The sequence below is a fragment of the Marmota monax genome, unplaced genomic scaffold (assembly GCF_021218885.2).
Source record: "Marmota monax isolate L192 unplaced genomic scaffold, Marmota_monax_Labrador192_F-V1.1 WCK01_AAM20220418_F8-fsc00074, whole genome shotgun sequence".
NCBI lineage: Eukaryota > Metazoa > Chordata > Mammalia > Rodentia > Sciuridae > Marmota > Marmota monax.
In genome coordinates, this window is record NW_026694232.1 from 1,857,815 (window position 1) to 1,879,360 (window position 21,546).

The following is a 21,546-nucleotide window of genomic DNA, read 5'->3' on the forward strand; positions in this document are numbered from 1 at the left end:
GCTGCCCCCAAAGCTCCTACCTCTTTTCACATAGTATTTGCTGCCAAACTTTTGTTGACAGTTGACTCTCCAAGTGTTATGTATTATTCAGTGATTTCAGTAGACTAGATTCTGGCCCATTAGAAATGGTGTACGTCAGAAATACACCACCATCAGTTCTGCTCATTTCTTGTCTAGCAACAGGCCTCATTATACTTTCTTTGTGTATACAATGGAGATGAAGCACTTAAATAACAGCTTATTCAGACACTTCCATGGATAATATACTTTTCATGTCAAAACTCTCTTTATTGTTTTAGCACTTTCTGTTTTTATTTTTGTTTCCATACTGCCATTACTTCCAATGGCTAGTCATCATTACAGATTGATTTTCATGTATTTTATAAGTTTGAGTTGATTAACAGTTAGTTGTCTTATGATTTATGAAACTTTTAATTAGTATGGTGTAACAAAGAAGATTTTATTTTTATGTGATGAAAGGAGTCAGTCCATGAAGGAATACAGTTTTGTTTAATAAATGAGAAGTAATATTTAAATTCTTATTGATTTTGATTATTGCTATGACATAAGATTATCATTCATTGTTCTGATATAGCCTACACTTATTTGTAGCATCAAAGAAAAATGACATATAGCAATTATTTTTAGATTTATTCTCCCCTACCATTATGTAACATTACTATGACTGTATTAGTTAACCTTACAGTACTACTCAAGATTTTATTTACTATACTGGAAAGTAAAATAAAATGTCTATATCTTATTAAATTTATACTTTTAATACAGCCTTAGAGTTATATTTAATCAGTAAAAATACATATTGAATATTGATTATGGTAATTATTTCTAAGACAAGTGACTGTAGGTAAAGTTTAGAGATGTGTTAAAGGCAAAAAACTCACTACTTGACTTAAAATGTATTTTTAATGTTATTAAAATATATTAATAATTTTATATTAATAACAAAAAAGGAAATCAAGTTAGTATATAGGTGTTTTTAAAATTATCAGCAAGTATTTTGAAGTATAATTGAAATCAGTCATTTCTGTTCCATTCTTGTTGAAATGGAATGTTTCTAATGGCTATTTATTCAGTAATATATTCATTTACCTTTAAGAACACTGGAATAGTGACTCATTTAATCATACAGCTCTGAAAGTTTCTGTATCATCCAAGTTTATGTCATTGCATTAGAGAACCAAGCAGATGAAACTGAAGGCCTATAATGTCTTACTGATCAAATTAATTTGTCCATTTTGTGAATCTGCTTTTAGATTTATTTTAGATAAATTAAAGTAATTTAATCTGAAAAGTGACCTTTGACAACTATACTCCCTGAAAAACATAGAGTAAGAGAGTCTCGGGAGCCAGATACTATTAACAGTAAGTGTAATATTCTTGTGCGGGACTGGTACAGTCTGTAAAATATTATTAGTCTCAATGCCTTGGATAGCTTCCATTTTATTCTGTCATAGTTCTCCCTTCTAAAATATATTTTTGAATGTTTCATTATGGGTTGCTCTATTGTGCTTTTTTCCTTGCAATCCAAATATGCAATTGATGTTAAAGATGAAATTATCTCCTGTTTAAGTGTGTGGAAGGGAGGAAGATTTACTTATTGTACTGTTGCACTACATTTTTTTTCTGCCTAAGTTGTAATAGATGTCTTGACAGTTTGTTTTATTTCTGCATTCTGTTTTTTGTTGTTGTTGTTGTTGTTTTTGTTTGTTTGTGTGTGTTTAGATACCAGGTATGGAACTCAACCACTGAGCCACATCCCCAGCCCTTTTTTTTTTTTTTTAATTTATTTAGAGATGGGCTTTCACTGAGATGCTTAGTGCATTGCTTTTGCTGAGGCTGGCTTTGGATTCAGGATCCTCCTGCCTCAGCCTCCCAGGCCACTAGGATAAAGGCATGTGCCCCCATGCCCGGCTGTGTTCTGTTTTCTTAAATAAAGCTTATTTTACTTTCTCCTGTAACTTAAGTTTGACATAAATATCAAATTAAACAGAATTTATTGAATATTAACAGAGTTCCTGAGCATGTCCTTTTTACTTCAAAGCAGCTCTTTCAACATAGTACTTGATCTCGGGGAGAAGGGATTTTACGACAGCCTGAAGATAATCTACTTCTGGAGTAATTTTAAAATGTAGTATGTAAAGAGTCAGTTTTGTTTTTTTCTTGTTCAGATGGTTTTCAAAAAGTGAAAATTGGTCTATTGTATTCCCAAACACTACATTAATTTTCCTAAGTTTCATTTTCTTGTGAACATAAAGATCATGTCCCAAAAGCCTCAAACCATCTCAGTCACCTGTCCTATCCCTCCATACCTCCTTTCTTCTCTTTCTTTCAGTGTTGGGAAAGTACCCAGACCCCATGCATGCTAGACAAGCTCTTACCCCAAGTTGTACCTCCTCCAACCCCTTAACATTTATTTATTTTATCCAGATACTATATTTTGTAGCACTCAACACTTAGTTGCTTTTAGAAAGTATCCAAGATTGTAAAATTATCTGCTTTTTCTAAACACCAGTGGAAGTTTGACTTACTTTATCTGGGACATTTGACATCTTCATCACATTATCTGACTTCTAATTTCCTTATCAGGATAATAGCAAAAAATGAAGTTATACGAAGGTTTTTATGTGATGATTAAGCACAATATTTTGATTCCATAGAGTGGACATTCAATGTACAATTTGCAGTTAGTATGTTATTTTAGAAACTAAGAAGCTATTAAACAAGTAATTGTGGTTTCACTTCGTGTGACATCAGTGGCTGAATGGCAGATGATGGACATGGGTAATACCTTTCCCTCTAACCATTTAATCATGTATGTTAGTCTTAATATTTTCAAAGAAAAGAGAGCAAAATTTACTTCATGCCCTAGAATCATTAAATTTCTGATACACATTCATTGTGTATTCACAGAATTTTACTATATTAGATTCCAAGTCAAGTAACAACCTTAAAGACACTCTTGATTTTTTTAACATGTAAGAAATGACACCTAGTCCATTTTGAGTATGTGCATTTGTTCTGGTGTGCATGTATAAGAACACATTAGTGGGTATCAGCAAATGGGCCGATTTTTCTATGTAATGTTAGTATTTTCCTTTAGACATTTCCACTCCTCCTTCACATACAGGGTATTCTTGGCACTCGCCGTGGAACTAGGACTGCTACATGCCTCACTTCCTCCAGTTCTGACATCAGTGTTGCTCTGTGGTTCATCCAGTAGCAGGTGTTGAACATTGATATAAACAGAATTCTGTCTTCTGAAGCCAAGACAGAAGCCCAAATCCTTCCATTTCCTGTCTTCATTGACCAGTGGAACATTAATGCCAAAGTTACTTCCAAATTCAAGTCTCAGGCTTGACAGTTCATTATGCTACCTGCCAAAACTACTGGTCCTTAATTTTAAAAATTAAGTCAGGGTAAAACTTTCTATTAAACAGAGACCTTATGATTTCAGGTGATACCCTCTGATGTCTGTAACTTTCTCTGAATTCACTAGCTTGAAACTACATTGCATCTAATTCTTTAATGACATTTATCATTTAATGTAGTAAACTATTTATCACAAATTCTAAAAAAAAGTTACTGGGGAGGTGAAGTTTTAAGAAACTGGAAATTCTCAATAAAATATAGCCATGTTAACATTTTAAGTAATTTGAAATCATTCATAAATAAAATCCTTTGACCAAACTATTTGTATTGATAAGACATTGTCTTTATTTATTTATTTATTTATTTAAGAGAGAGAGAGAGAGAATTTTTAATATTTATTTTTAAGTTTTCAGTGGATACAACATCTTTATTTTTTTTATTTTTACATGGTGCTGAGGATCAAACCTAGCGCCCTGCACATGCCAGGCAAGCGTGTCACTCCTTGAGCCACATCCCCAGCCCAAGACATTGCCTTTATGATTACTGATTTATTTAAAACAGTTTATAGATAAATGAATAATTTCAAAGCAATGAAATTATAGGGCTTCTTTGAAATCATTTTTTTAAACAAGATAGGTATATACAAAAATTTGATAAATTCAAGATATAATTTTAAAAGGTAGCACTTTTTTGTTTTTTGTTTTTTGTTTTGGTACTGGGGATTGTTGAACTCAGGGCACTCAACCACTGAGTCACATCCCCAGCCCTATTTTGTATTTTATTTAGACATAGGTTCTCAGTGAGTTGCTGTTGCTGAGGCTGACTTTGAACTCTCAATCCTCTTGCCTCAGTTTCCTGAACCACTGGAATTACAGGCATGTGCCACTGTACTTGGCAAGGTAGTGCAGTTCTTAAAAAAAAAAAAACCTTAGGGTGATGGAACTTGAACAGATAGTTATTAAGTTATGGTTAACTGTTTGGAATGTTATCCACTATTTATTAAGAAATATTTTTTCTACTATCATTTTTAAACATCAGTATTTTTAAAATCTGTGTATCCAAAAATGCCATCATTATTTTTTAGATGATTCTGAATCTTACTATAAAGATGTTCTCATATCCCCTTGAATCATCAACAATCATGATATAGGAGATTTGAATAATCTAATCTGTAATAGGTGAGATAATGTGCCAAATAATAGCATATCAATAAACTTTAAATGAATACCTACATTATTAGTCCACGGAAGGAGAAACTTAGGTCATAATTCTTTTTTAAAATATATTTTTAGTTATACATGGACACAACATCTTTATTTTGTTTATTCATTTTTATGTGGTGCTGAGGATCCAACCCAATGCATCACATGTGGGAGGCAAGCTCTCTAGCCCTGAGCCACAACCCCAGCCCAAGGTCATAATTCTTTACTACTTTTCTAGTGCTCCCCCTTTGGTCATTGTGCAAATAGCAATCAATACATGAAAAGAAATCATGTCTTAGTCATTAGGTTTTCAAGTTAGAGCACTTCTATTTGGGGTAATATTTTGAAACAGACATTCTCACACATAGTTGTTGTATATATAAAATAAACCTTCTTTTAAATACAACTATCCTGAACTAATAGTGCAGTACGAGAAATCAACAAGGGAAACAAAACACAGGAAAGAGTACTTTAACAGTGATGAAACCAGAAACTTGAAAATGTGAGGATGAATAGCAAATAGCAGAGAGAGCAATATAGAGCAGGATTAAAGGAAGAAATAAAGAATTTATTATAACATTGAGTCAGAAGTTCATAGTTCTTTCATAATATGAACACTGAGTACAACAATTTCTAATTTAATAATAAGTTATTTTCCTGAATTCTAATTATTTATATCATTTCAAACCATAATTAAACATAATGATTCCTGAGAATCATTATGAGAGGAACATCACATACCAACTTTACTTTTAAAATAAGAAATGGATATTATGAATAAAATATTTGCCAAATAAATCACATACTATCTAAAATGATAATGCATTTTTGTTAAGTAGATTTTATCTTAAAAATACAAATTTGATTTAACTCTAAGCAACCAGTTAATATATTCATTATATTGAAGAAAAGGATCATATGACTGTCTTAATAAATACATCAGAATTTCTTTCAAAATCCAATACCTGTTCAAAGAACATCTCTTAACAAGAGGATAATAGGAAGAAATTTTTAAAACTAATATTCATAACACAACATAGACTAACACACCTTATTAAATATTTCATGAAATATTTTTGGTGATCAGAGCCTATCAAGTAATCCAAACAATATATAAATAAAATAATAAAATCTCTAAATTATGAGAAAGATGTGAATAAAAGTTTTGTTATTTTCTTATAAAATATTTTTACATAGAAAACAAAAAAAGGAGAAATATTATAATTAGTAAGAGAGTTAATCAGGATTCCTTTGTAGTACAATGCGTTAGTATTCTTCTATAGCAGCAAAAAATAAGCAGATTTTAAAATTTTTAAATCACATTATGTTAATATTCACCAGATATTTAAAGATTGTCTTAGTCTGCATTATAACAACCTGAACAGACGTTAGGCAGCTTATAAATAAGAGAAATCTACTACTCACCATTCCAGACCTGGAAGTCTAAGACCAAGGTGCTTGACATGTCTGGGGAGGTCCTGCTTCCTCACAGATGTTGCTTTCCAGCTAAGTTTCTGTACTCTGTGGAAAGAGCAAGAAAACTCTTTCAGACTTCTTTTGCAGTAATACTAATTTTATTTCAAGTCTCTGCCCTCATGATGTAATTATCTCCCAAAGACCCCCACCTTTTAACACCATCACTTTGAGATTTAGGATTGCTACATATGAATCTTGGCAATATGCAAACATTCAGATCATAGCAATAATATTAAGGATTTAATGATATTTTATATAAGGATGATATATCTTCCCAAATTGATTCTTAGTCTCAATGTAATTATAATCACAATCTGGACATTGAAATGAAAAACTCAATCCAATTAATATGAAAGAGAAAAAAAAATAATTAAGATGTTCTTGGAGAAGAACAAGTGGGGCATCTTGCCATTTTGAATATGAAGACATATTATAAAGTAATAATAATAAAATAGCTCGTCATTATGAATATGGATCAAAAAGACTATTGTAATTGTTTTGGGAGCTCAGACAGACCCATACACGTATAGAAGCTCACATATGAGGCACTTGGTTCTGTGAATTAGTGGGGATTTTTGAAAAGGGTCTCCAGGGCTGTTCTTCATGTGGGAAAGATGAGATTGGCGTCCCACCTCACAGTATTCCCTCTGGCCCTATCCCTGCTTGTTTCCTCCTCTTTCTCCAGGTAGACCCTGTGATGAGAAAGACAATTCTTTAAAACTCTTAGAAAAAAATTAGAATAACTTTATGATCTCAAGTTTCAGAAACGTTTTGAAAGCATATCAGAAAACGTGTGAATCATATGTTATATTAAAAATTATGTACACCAAAGTTATAAACATTTGTTCATCATAAGATAACATATTGAAAATGAAGAGAGAAACCAGAAATCTGGAGAAGATTAATGCCATGCATATATCCTAAAAAGGACTATCTGGAACATACAAAAACTTCCATAAATATGGGTAAAAGATGAGAACAGTTATTTCAGTGAACAGGACACATGGATAAATAAATAATTCATGAAAATATTCTCATCAGTAATCATGGAAATGCAAATTAAAACCACAATAGGATAAAATTTTACCTTCATTGGACTGCAGTAATTAAATACACTGACTGTGGGGCATCCTAAACAAGCTGGTGGTATAAAATGCTTTGGAAAACTAATTAGCAGATCCTGCAAACAAGTGATTGTACTTCTGAGTTAAACACATAATGAAATACAATTTCACACCCTCCATATTAGCCAAAGTATAAAATAAATACTGTTAAAAAAAAGACAACACCAAGTGTTAGATGAAATGAAGGAGTAAGCGCTCTCATGAAATCCTGGGGGAGAGTAATCAAAATCCTTTTAAAAGCATTTTGGCATTGCTTACTATACACATGTAAAAGAATACTATTAATGCATCTTCCAAATGACCTTTTCATCAAAGTGAGTACAGTTTTAACTCAGCTTACCTGCCTTTTCCCCAAAGTGCCTACAGAATGCAATAACAGTAAAGAAAGGGAATGGTGGTGGGGAGAGGTGGAGAGCAGATAAAGCAACAACCTAACTTGGTAGAAGGCAGGTTTATGGGAAACAAAAAAATGAAATTCTTCTAGTTTCATAAAATATATTATTGTTAACCGATTCAACTGGATATTTATAAGGAAAAGACAGAAAGGATTAATATAGGTGGCCTCAAAAAGATGCAAAACAACTAGAAAACTGCTTATTATTGCACATTTATACATTGGCATGCTTCCAAACCATGTCAGCAGGCCCACCTTTTATCTCAAGTAATACTTTCCTGTACTCTTGTGTCCAACTCTCATTCTTTTACCATATGTGCATGTTTTCAGTTTCCTAAATAAATAGGGTCCTGAAAGAAATAAGTATGTGTGAGAAAAACAATCTGATGGGCATAACGATAATATCAACTTAAATTTAAGTAAGCCATACAATGATGATAGCCATACATTTCTCATAAGAAGTATGTTTTTGTTCAAAAAAGAAGCAAGCTCCTTTTCAGTTGCCTTTCATTTTAGCCACACATATAAACACACAAACTTTATCTGATTTTAATACTTTTCATTAAGTTCCCAAGTTTGATTGTCTTCTACATACTATAATGCACATATTTAACAGATTTTGTCTAGATACTAAGGTGTCATAAGCAAAATAGGAATAAGCATAGGGAAAATAGATGATCTATAGAAAACAGCAAAAACATTAATTATATATTGGTATGGCACTGTGTTTTGGTCTTACCATTGTATATAGATTTTGTCAAACATTATTTTGCTGCAGGCATTAGTTTTAAATTTCACCTCTGTGGTTACCCACTGTTACTTAGCCACCAGTGCTAAGTTTCCTTATTTCTGTAATGGGAATAGTAATAGGTCCAGCTTTCTAAAGTCACTGTGAGAATATCACATAATTTGGCAGGTAAATAGTGTCTAATGTGCTCTGTATTATTTTAAAAAGAGATAGCTATATGATAATCAGTAGTTTTATGTGGATTCACATTAACCAGAATACAGGACTATCTCAGCATGATAAGTAGTTTTGGAACTGAGTTTTAAATGAATTGTGCTGATGTTGGTAGAAGGGTCAGAACGATTACGAGAAAGAGTTGGCATTGATCACTCTTCTCTGTAGTCATAAGTGCTCTATTAGTTCTTAAGAAATTAATTCATCCTGCTTTATTTAATATAATGGCTGTGCAGGTCTATCACCTCCGCCACACTGTGAATTTCCTATGGTAGGATCTATTTTCATTATCTTTCGACATCCCACAACACCCATTAATAATTATTTACATAGTGAACAGTTATATATTAAAAGAATAAAGATTTTTCCATTTTTAAAACACACTTTCAAAATGTCTTTCAGAAATTTGGTAGAACTCTATAAAAATGAAGATGACATGGAAATTTCAAAGAGGATTAAGACTCACTGGACTTCTTTGGGCCTAGAAGATGTACAGTTGGCAAATTATTCTGTGCTGCTGAACCTGCCAGGTCCATCTCCCAGCACTGTGACTGTGAGCAGCAGTGGCCAATGCTTTCATCCTGATGGCCAGCCTTGTAGTGAAGAAGCCAGAAAAGATAGCAGCCAAGATCCGCTATACTCCTATGCAGCCTATTCTGCCAAAGGAACTCTCGAGGTAATATGACCATTTGTCTCTGTCATTTACAGTGAAATGGAATTAGAAAACAACAGCTTTCATCTAAATTGAACTAACTGGCAAGATGCAACATTCAAAAGGAACCAGTAAATGTTCTCAGTGTGGAGGTGCCAGGAAAGGGAAAGAAGATAGGGATTGTCTGAGCCTTTTCCTATCATATTTTGAAAGTGAAAACGTGTTCCAAGGATTTAATTCAAAGGTGTTGAATGTGTGGCCGATCATTCACGTTTTGCTCAGTCCATAGAGTGCAAAGTCTATTTTGTTTATGGTTTTCAAGAGGCAAATTTTAATGCATTGATATGGAGAGAAAGAATAGTAATAGAGAGGACTGTGTTTTGAGGCTGTGTGTGCACACAAGAAATGAAGTGGAAAATTGATGTGATTACTCACACATTTAAGTTGTGAAATACAGAGCATCTGCTTGCATGATGGAAAACACATGTGATAGGGAACCAGGTGTGGATAGTTTCTTTACCTTTTCTTGGTTAGCTGGATTTTGGCATGATGGGTTCGTTGGGTATGGTGGTTAAGTACAAGACTTTTAGAGCTGCAGGCATTAGTTTTAAATTTCACCTCTGTGGTTACCCACTGTTACTTAGCCACCAGTGCTAAGTTTTCTTATTTCTGTAATGGGAATAGTAACAGGTCCAGCTTTCTAAAGTCACTTTGAGAATTAAATTAACTAATATGTGTGAGGTTGATGCAATGCTGTATACTTGATTACTTGTTTCTTTCATATAGGCAAGTTTGGTGTCCCAATGTAAAAGTGAAATTTTAACATTTTAATTTTTTAAACAAAACTATGGATGGTCTCATTTAATACAAATGAAATAATGTCATTTGTAATTAGTGTTTATGGTATAAAGTTTTGAGAATCTTATTGTTAACTATGACTAACATGGGATATTTAAGTTGTTTAATTTTACTCTACAGAAATACTCAAATAATGTAAAAATGAATGCTGTTTTCTTTTTTTTGGGGGGGTGCTCCCCCAAATCAGGGGCACTTGACCACTAACCCACATCCCCAGGTCTATTTTGTATTTTATTTAGAGACAGGGTCTTATTGAGTTGCTTAGTGCCTCACTTTTGCTGAGGCTGGTTTGAACTTGAGATTCTCCTGCCTCACCTCCTGAGCCGCTGGAATTACAGGTATGCACAACCATGCCAGGCCTGAATTCTAGTTTCTAATACATCTTTTTCCTTTTTGGGGGCCCAGGGCATGGGATACAGGTGCTTCAGCATATTTCTTTGCTACATTGTGTCACACTCTTGGAAGAATTGCACATAACCCATACAATCTTGAAATGTTTTACCATTAATTAGAATTTAATTTAATGATAAATATCCACAGTATTTCTGGTAAAGGACTCATGTAATTTGGATTAATGTACACTCTTTCTGGTGTAATAATGGAAGCTAAATACACCTGTAATGAAGATAGAAGAAGGCAGCCAGCTAGCTACTTTTCTTTGGTCAAAATCTTTGGACTTAAGCCAGATTTTAAAAATAACCTGTTTTAGTCAGCTTTTTCACCACTATGTCCAAGGACCTGACAAGAACAACGTAGAGAATGAAAAGTTTATTTGGGGCTCATGATTTCAGAGGTCTCAGTCCATAGATAGCTGACTCCATTGCTCTGAGCCTGAGGTGAGGCAGAACATCAAGACAGAAGGGCATGAAGGAAAACTGCTCACAACATGAAAATCAGGAATCAGAGAGACTGCTCTGCTCATCAGAGTCAAAATATATACTGTAAAAGGCACACCCTCCAGTGACCCACCTCTTCCAGCCACACCCTACCTGCCAACAATGAGCAAGTTAATACAGTTAAGCAGATTAATGCATTGACTAGGTTAAGGCTCTCATAATCCAATTATTTCACCTCTAAACTTTTTTGCATTGTGTCACACATGAAGCTTTTGGAGGACACCTCATTTCTAAACCATAGTATAACCCCAGGCATTTACTCTACATTCCTACAGTAAATAAGGCCCACATACTTCCAGCCTTCTCTTTATTCCAAATGTCTCAAGTCCAACAACATATTTTTTCTCCCAAACAAAAGAATGTCTGAAACAGAACAATCACAGAGACACCAGTAGTTTCAGGAAATCCTTGGTATCACCCCCTTTTTACTTGCCTTTCATTTTTATCTGATAAATACTGATCATTCTTTGAGGAGATAAAATGAAAAAACCAGGAAACTACAGCTAATGTCCCTGTTTCCTTAGCATGTAATAATCTTCTGGCCCATTAGATATAAAATAAGATTGAATAAATTTCATAGAAAAGAGTCCATCACTCTGACAGTTTTCTAAATATTTACATTAGTTATAAATGTTCTATTTTTTCCCTTTGTTTCATAAAAAGGAAAGCCTAGAGCTACTGCTTATTCGTGGAAATATACAAATGTTTTTGAAGAAATAAACCCCTTTTTGGCATCTGTCGAACCATTTACAAATGTATTAAAACTACCCTTTTGAATGAGGAAGAGGTAAAAGAGAATTTTTATAAGGCAGCTCCTAAAAGGCAGAGTTAAAGTTAAGTGTAGATGTAGAAATACACTCCATATATGAAATATTAGGACTAAACAAAAGGGAAACTAAAACTCAAAACTAATTATAATGCATGCAGTGATGTATAAAACAAATACCTTGTACTCAAAAAAATAATTTGAGAAATCATGCAAGTTAGGTGAAGATAGTGACATTAACTATCTTAATTGGCACTTTAATAATGCAAATCTATCACACTAAGTACATATTAATTTAAGTATCTATATCAAAAAGCATATACATTATTAATACTGATTCTTAAAACTCAAACTATGTTAGTGTGACTTTCAAAAACAAAGTGATTTCTAGGTGACTATTATAAATGCATAGCGATCACTAGCAGCACATACCTCCTTTTTGATTGTGAGAACATTTCAACTGCACGATTTTCTCAGGCTGAGCCTTTACCAAGTTCTTAAACTGTGCTATTTTGTCTGCCAGCAAATCTTACCACAAGTTTTGCTTTTGACAAGGTTGTTTGTAGAAGAGAAGTGCCCCTTTACTTTGAAGACATGTCATGTCCATTCATCATATGACCATTTTGTATAAGCTTCCAATTTGTGCTTTCTGGTAACAGCATTTGTGATATCTGAGATCTACTTCAAAAAACCTACTTAGTGCCAGTGTGATGGATGGTGTACTTTGAAACTTCTTTGTAATTCATGGAGCACTAGAAAGGTGACATTGTTTACCCCATCATAATGACAGGTGGGTCAGAAAGAGAGTCCTAAGGAGAGTTGTCCTGTCAGATGCAAAATACATATTAAAATGGGTACATAAATAATTTAGATGAGTGAGGTTAGCCTCAGGGAATTAAAGTGATTTATATTTTTATTAAAAGGCAAATAAATATCAACTATAGGATCATCTAAGGTTATAGGCATTGGCAGTGATTTCTGTCAATATCTTTCAATTTTATAAATAGTACATATGACTTTTATGTAACTCCTGCACAAGTCTTTTGTCCTTTTCGAAACCAAGGCAGAGGCAGAAAAAACAAAGTATATTTAACATACCTTTGTTAGATGGGTGAGATTGGTTGGTTAAATGGGTTCTGCTGTGTTCTACGTTTTGAGCAAGGAATTTCTTACTCCTGTACTTTTTATGGATGTTATATATTTTCCTTCTTTAAAACTTTTTTTGATTGATAGGTTGATTGATGATGATGATGATGATGATGATTTTGCCTGAAACACAAAGCCAAGTACTTCAATTATTTTTGCCAACTCCTTCAGGAGACTTCCTTATCAGCTGTACAAATGTCATTTGTTATTTCAGTTCTCTAAAACTTACTGTCCTCATCTGTAGAAGGGGAATGATAATAGTCACTTAGATGGTTGTCATGGGGAAGAAATAATAAAAACATGTTAAGTGCCTGGCACTTACAAAGCACTCAATAAATGTTAGCTATTGTTATTGCCTGGCAGAAAGTAGAAACATTTAAATGGAAGAAATTAAGAAAAGATCAGAACTAAATATCAAGATTTGGAAGTACAGACTTCTGTCATATTCATCATGTATCTTTCTTAATTTTCCTATCTTCTTTTTCATGTGAAAAATATTAATTGTTAGGGAATAAAATGCTTTGACAAGTATAAATAAATAAGAGACTATACATAATACCCTAATCATATTTTCTAATTAAACTGAAGGCTTAAACAAATTAGGAATGAAATATTTTTTTCTTGAATGTGGAATGATAAATCATGTCAAGTTGGGCCTGCAGAGCATTGCTTGTCTTAATGTTTAAAATATCAAGACATTGTAGTCTGACATATGACATCTGTCTGAACACTATATCATATGTTTTTTCAGAAAGTTTTAGAAAAAAGTATCACCACTTCAAGGATTCCCCAAATAACTTATAATCAGATGCCTATTTTCTCATGTTGAGGAAAATTTTGTCTTTTTAATTTTTTTATATTTTCAAACCAAACCACGCTTATAAGTGTTATAGCAAAAAGAAGAGCTCTGTACATTTGGCTCTGAAAGATTCTTGTTACAGATTAAAAAAAATATTAGAAAGCTAGGGGAGTAGAACAGAATTGATTTATTTGTATTTTGGGCTTTGAAGAGGAAGGTACAATCTCACTGACAGAAATATGAGCTTGGAACAGTTTTTCAATGTTGAAAATAATTTAGTATTTTATTTGTCTCTATTCTCTAGTGCTATCCACCCTTTGACAGTGATACACAAATGTGAAATAAATGACTGTGAACATATATGCTACTAATTTTTTAGAACTGTGCCTACGTTCCTGGACTCAATATGACCTTCTGTCTGTGGTCTCATCAGTTCTGTTCACAAACCAGTTGAGTTAAGAAGAATAATTCCATATTGCTATCTTCTTATTTGATTAGTTTCAATTTATTTAAAGTAGATTTCCCCCTATATTTAAAATTTAATCAGAAGCATTTATGGAGGAGAAGGAGGAAAAAGAGGAGGAGGAAGAGGAGGAGAAGGAGGAAGAGGAGGAGGAAGAGGGGGAGGAAGAAGAGGAGAAGGAGGAAGAGGAGGAGGAAGAGAAGAAATATAACAAAACATATTTTCCATAGTTAAATCTTAAATCTTGTGAAGAGAAGTTACATTTTCTATGTGGGAAAAACAGCCTATTTTATGAAATAAAAATCTTAAAACAGAGTAGTTGAATTTAAATAAGTGGGTAAAGTGTAATAGATAATTCTCTATTAGAATAAATGTGGCATTTTAGTGAGAAAACATTTGAACATAGACTTTTATTTAAACCAGTTATTTCTAAAGATTCTGAACCACCATAATCACTATTTGGCAGAAAATTCTAATGCTTTCAAAGTGTCTGATTTGATTTAAAGCATAGCACAGAGTTAAGTAATATCCTAGTTTTTGTAGCAAAACATTGATTTTTCTTTTAGCAAATTTAATTTATATCCTAATATCTGTAAAATGTAAATACTTAAATAAAATAGTTTATGAATAAGATTTACTTCATTTTGGTAAGTTCCACAAATTCAGTCTTTTCAGAACTGTAGAGTTATGTGGAAAAGATGGTCCCTATACTATTTCCAAAACACTAATTCAATTTATTTTAGAATAAAAAATTTGTCATATTAGTTTCATGACCTTTGATTTTCTTGAATAAGTTTTCAACTCCTCCAACACCCTTAATAAGTTGAGTATCATTTATTAAATAAAACACCCTATGACTAGTAATTTATTATTCTTTATATTTTAGTTTGGTGCTGGAATATTAACTAATATGGAATGTAGCCAGCTGGGTTTCATGTGCAACATTTAGGAAATATATATTAAGTGACTTGTATGCCAATCACAGAGGACACAGTGATAAATAAGAAAGTTTTTGACTTTACCACACTCAACTAGCAAAATCTCCTAGGAGAAAAGGATTAAGAAAGCAATTATAAAATTTCATGAATTTAGCTGAGCATGGTAGCACACACCTGTAATCCCAGAGGTTTGGGAGACTGAAGCAGGAGGACCTTGAGCGAGTTCAAAGCCAGTCTCAAGCAAAAGTGAGGTGCTAAGCAAGTCAGTGAGACCCTGTCTCTGAATAAAATACAAAACAGGGCTGGGAATGTGGCTTAGTGATTGAGTGTCCTTGAGTTCAATAGGGAATACCAAAGACAAAAAAATGTTGCAAGGATTTATGTTGCTATGAATTCTAGCAAGTTATTTAAATACACTAAGCTTCAGTTTTTCCATATATAAAGTGGTTGAAAATATCTATCAAATAAAATATTCTGAAGTTAGACTGAAAACAATTGAAAAAAATCTTAGTAAAATGTCTAGCACACGGACACCAATGGTTAAGTATTGATTTTTCCCCCATTTTAACATGTCAGACTATTTGTATATGGTTTAGCCCTTTTTATGACACACAAACACACAGAGATACACATGCACATATACACACACCTTTGATTCCCAATAGCTGCCATTGCCTGTGAAACTCCTCTTGCTCTTATCGTCCTCTTATAATCACACACCCTTTGCTCTCATCTGCCTTTTGAGAAATTTCTCATTTTATCAATGCCCAGGCTTTCACTTCTATCTCAGATGCAAATCGTTGTGGGGAAGGTCCCTCAAAAAACACACCAAGTCCCAGTTTTGTCCAAATTGAAGAGTCTTTATTCCAACCAGCCGGGACTGCTTCCTACAGGACCAAGTTGTCTCTGTAGAAAACAGCCTTGAGCTTCATCATTTCAGGGTATTTAAAGTAGCTGCAAGCAAGCAGGGGTACAGAAGCTGAATCGAGCAGTTAGTGAAACAATGTAATGGGTACATTCATATTTCCCATGGGATTTTCCAGGTTGGCATAGCAGCAGGCAAGCAGAAGGGAAGTGATCAAAATAACCCTAGTTGAGTATAAGTTAGAGAATGGTTACCAACGTCTAGACAATCATTCTCTGACAGGCCACATTGCCCAAGAAAAATGGGAACCAAAGAGAACAATTTTACATTTTATAAGAATTGGTATTTTGTGTTGCCAAGTATGCTATGCTAGACAATTAGTAATGGGTACAGAGGCAGAGCTTTCCCATGGGAGAAGCATTTCTTATATGACAGGGAGTCTCAGGGTAAAATGTAGTCTGTTTGGTCATTGCCCATATAGCCTGACCCATAACACTACCTGATTTTTGTTTTCAGCCACCTAGCAAAACTTAAATTGTACATGTCCTACCACTTTAGAAGACTATGGAGAAGTATCCCAGTGGTATACTACAGCTAGTCAAGCTAACTCTGTCTTGCTGCTTGAGAGTTGATATTGTGCATATTTCTGAATTCTGCTCTTTCCTGCCCCCAATTCCTCATGAACTGATGTCCTATTGGCATCTTGAAATCTGCTTTATTGAGAATCTTTAAACCACAGCAACTTTCCACTGTTATATATAATGATCTCTTTTTTTGATCTCAGAGAACCATTTTATTAGCATACAGCTTCCTAACACTCAGCAAGAGCTAATGGGCTAGATTGTCAATATAGTATGGTCACGATATTGGGATGGGTGGACAGAGCCAAAAACAATGCCACTGGGTTGAAAGTGAGAGTGCACTCAGACTCCACTTGCAATCAGTCCTCTACCTTTGCCGTCTAGGGTCAAAGATGTCACTCAAAAGTCAATCATACAATTCAAAGGAGTGGATAATTCCTTTAGATTTAAAGTTCTGATGTGAGCAGATAAAATTGACTGTTATAATAGAGCTAGTGGAAGGTGAAAATGTAAGTTCATTTTGAGAATTCCCTCAATTTTTCTGTGAGATGCAAACTTTCTTGGGATACTTCTGGATCCTGGACATTTTGACAAAACAGTATCTATTGATCTTTTTATGCTGCTCTTCAAACAACTGGGACCGACCCTCCAACTCTATTTGGACTTTCAGTGCAGACATTGACATTAACTAATTTCCCACCATATCTTCAGTTATGTCTTTGTTAATGGCTTGCTCCCTACATCACCCTGGAGATTAGATTGAGTTTTTTACAACTTCATTCTCGGATGCTTATCTCTGAAGCAATCATGCAGTTATTTTGTGTTTTGTAGGAGTCTTAGTCTTAGTTTGCCAGAAAAAGTGCAGCAAATAGGTCTGAGCATAGGGAAAATGACAAAGTTGCAGAAACTCTTATGATCAATTATTATTGATATTCATGGAAATACAAATGGTTTAGGACTTCTTTTGCACTAATTTATTTTATTTGTTGTTGTTTTTTTAAGAAAGAAGACTCTAGATACAGTTTCTCTGTACTTCCAACATTACTAGGATTTGTCAAACAAATGGAATCAAATCTTTTTGGTCTATAAACATTCTTAAATCTCCTTTTTGGTTAAAAGCTGACAAAAAACCAATATACCATCACCACTCTCAGCTTTATGTCAGCTCAGATTTACCATCTAACATTTATTCTTTTCTTCATTGATACCTTTTCTAAAATTCTATCCTTATCTAATCCCCATACTTAAAAGAAAATCAATAACTTCCTACTTCAAAATCCAATAGTCATGGTTTACTCTTTAACATGTCTGATGTCTTAGTTTCATTTGATAAGAGTTCTTTACTCTCTCAAAAACTTACAGCTGCCTAAAAATACCTTTCCCAGGCCAATTCATGGTTTTTCTTCAGTTGGATATGATCTAGGCAATATCTGACATCCTTAGTAAAGAATTCCTCATTACCCATACATTATTGTTTTTAAGGCATATCATAATTGAAAGTTTTCTCAACTGTTAATGTCTTTGTTTACTTTTTTGTCAATCTTGCAGAATATAAGCAGTGTGAAAGGTACCTTTTGTAACACATGTCCCACCATATCTTCAGAAACTAAAATGTAGTCTGATATGCGTTATTAAAAAATGACATAATTCTCTTTAATACTCTCCTCCTTGGAATTCCATAATTCAGTTTCTTCCTGTTTTTGATTTGTTTTCCTACATCTCTACCTGTTTTCCATAATTCCTTTATATATATATATATATATATATATATATATATATATATATATATATATATATATATATTATTTTTAAAAATGAGACTGTTTGATCAATGGAAATGGCCAAAAGGGAAGATATTCCAGTTGACTGTGTTATTTTTAAAATGTTGGCCAAATAATATAAGTGATAACCAGTCTCTAAGGAATGCTTCATCAAATTCTGGAGAATTCTGGAACTCTTTATCAAAATCAGGAAGAAAAATATTTTCTTCCTTTATATTTTCTTAATCCGGCATGCAATCTTATTCTAAACTTGTACTATTTTTTCCTACTAACTTTGGAGACTCTATACTTAGAATATAAAAGTGAAATTTCATTTCAATTAGGTTAAATTTCTGTATTACAAATATTTTAGGCTACTTTCCAGCTTTTAGATATATATGTCGGGTTATAAAATTAAAGACATTTTAAAAATTTATTAAACAATCTATCCTAAAGCAACTGGAAACTATAGTTTACCTTTGTTATTTCTGCTATTAAAATGTGGTCATTGTTTCATTAAACATTATATTTAGTATATCCATATTACAATTTTTTTCAGTTATTATATATATCACAGGAAAGAAAAGTTGACAAAATTGAGAAGCCATCTCTTTATCTGAAGCCACCTTATTATCCTTTCCAAAAATGATAGACAAATAATTTAGTCTCAAATGCTGAGTTCAGTTGAGATATACAAATCTAATCCTCTATTTAGTGTCTCTGATTGGTTGCAAATCCATGTTAACTTCTTAGTACTTGTGCTACATTAATAATTAAATATTTTAAACATTTCTGCAGTTTATGTCAACCCCTAATTGCTTTGGGAAACTATTTTGAAAAGGAATTTGAAAATGAGATGGTTGATTAGTGAGAGGAAGGAAACCACATTGGTCTTCATGCTTGGTGCATTGAGGTCCTTATGATAATGTTCATGATGGAAAACCCTTGAGGGAACTTGACAACCAGAAGTACTGATAAAACTCTAACAAGCTCTGAACTTTTAACTCTTTATAAATATTGACATATTAATGCTTTTTAGAAAGAAAAGTGTTAAACATGGATAATCATTTTGACTTTCCAAGTTTTTGTTTAACATAAACACTTTAATCAAGGTAGATTATATTAGGTAATAATAAATCCTAAAGTAAAAATTTGTTTTTAGATGAAGAGTACTTGTGCTAATATTGTATTCTGTCATCAGTATGCTTGGGTTTATCGTTTCTGAATTTGAGTTGAAAATTGCTATTTTAGTCAAAGCAAGCTTTTCTAACATTCTGTACATTCTAAATCTCTCTTAGATAATAACTATGAGGGCTCAGAGTGATTGATTTGGTTGAAAATGTCAAGTCTAATAATTTCATAAGCATGAATAAATTTTGCTACCTCAAGGTGGGGGAGAAAGAGCACTGAAGTGTTCTCTACTGTGGATTCCAAGTCATTCATGATGCGATTGCCCTAGGGACAATTCTCTGGCTTAGTTACTTTCAATAATTGTTTCATTTGTTTTGTTTAGCTGACAATAGGAAACACAACTCTGCCTTTCTTTTACTTACTTGTAAGTTGCTTCTGCTTAGGGTTGTCTTGCCATTCATGTGTAGATAGGAATGCAACTTTGCAAACTCCTGTGTCCCTGAAGCAAACAGCTAGTCCATTTGGTAATGTCATTAAAATTTTTGCTGCTGATATTATGAGAAAGCAAGGAAAAAATTATAACTTTCCTAAGAGTTTAAAATTTTCAGTTTCTATTTGGAAACATTATAAAGGTTTTTGTTTTGTTTTGTTTCACTTTTGCCTAAACTCTCATTATCTCAAGAGACACAGAGCATGAAAAGCTTTGGGTGTTGAATTCTTGAGCTGGCAACCCTTCAGAATTCTTGAGCTGGCAACTCTTCAAGCAGTTCTACTTCGCTTTGGGCATTTTATGCATTAGATATTAGATTTCCTTTGGAGACACTATGTCTCTGATTTAGAATCGTTTAAAGCACCCTAATCACGTAGCAAATATTCATTTATTATTGACTTCACACTGTTGTAGAATTTTGGGTGAGTCTGTCCAGTTACAATGATCTCACCCTAGTGGAATGTAAACATTTTAGAGACAGATAATCACCATAACAAAGAAGCAAATTATATTAATATATTGTATGTACATTTAGTTATAGTTAAAAGTTGAAACATAATTTAGCAAATAAGAGCAGAGTGAAGGGGACAGAAAATATTTTCATGGGTGGCGGGGCTGTAATCTTGAGTAGGATGTTCATAGTTGGCAAAACTGGACCTCTGAAATTGGAGGGAAGGTGCATATATGGCAGAGGGATGAGTCAAATGGATCTGGCGAAAAGTGGTGTATTTCTAACCAGTGGTAACAGCTGAAGTCCATATTCCAGCGGACAGTGTGCCTGGCACAACCAGCTTCTGGGGTTGAACTGGGGGTCAGTGAGAAGAAACAGGCAGGATTGGACCCAGTGCAAAATTAACATTCAGGATCTCTTGTTCAAAAATTCTTAAGAATGTCAAGGCAATGACAGGAGAACATTAAGCCAGGCAGGGTTCCCTTGTGAGAATAGTCCCCTGTGCAACTGCATAGGCCACAAGTCCCTGAAGCCAGCACTATAGAAGAGAGGAGGTCACAGAGCAGTGTGGAGAGCATTAGAGTGTGCAGGGCATTAGAGGCCATGTAAATTATCAACTTTTCTTACTATTGACATTGGAACTCACTGAGCTAATACACTGCTGTGTATTGGTGTCATCATTGCACTAAAGAGAACTCAGAGATCCAGAAAAGTTCATTTACTAACCCAAGGTTAGATTGCTAGAATTTTTGTAGATTCAGCCTCTTAACATCTGTGTTATCTTCAAAAGGGCCACTGCCTTTTCCATTTACCTTCCATCTTCTTACCTACCATATCTGCTTGCTTTCTGGCAAAGGTAGAATTGATGATAATGTAGGTGCATATCATATGTGGAGTCTAGACTATAGACTGTCTATCTTTGAATTTTCTAGTATTTAGTAGAGGTGTCACTGTAAATATGTTACCTTATATCTCTCTCCTTCAGTTTCCTTGTGTTTAAAATGAGGATGAGGCTCGTAACCTATCTCTTTGAACTTTTATTGTGATTAAAGGAGAAAATGAATAAATAATACTTGGAATAGTGCTGAATATATAGAATGCACTCATTAAAATATTTATTTTTGGTAGTGGTGGGACTTCAACTCTGAGTCACTGAGGAAAAGATCATGTATTAGTTCATTTATTATTTATTTATTTTCATCA

At 33.5% G+C, this 21,546-nt stretch overlaps 1 protein-coding gene across 9 annotated transcripts in view; it reads left to right on the forward strand.

Moving 5' to 3' along the window:
- Naaladl2 (N-acetylated alpha-linked acidic dipeptidase like 2) overlaps positions 1-21,546 on the forward strand; it is a 1,254,678-nt gene that overhangs the window by 703,892 nt on the left and 529,240 nt on the right. For all 9 annotated transcript variants that reach the window (XM_058586183.1, XM_058586185.1, XM_058586184.1 and 6 more), the window contains one exon: positions 8,950-9,223. In XM_058586183.1, the coding sequence (XP_058442166.1) occupies positions 8,950-9,223 (274 nt within the window). The remainder of the gene's footprint in view (positions 1-8,949; positions 9,224-21,546) is intronic.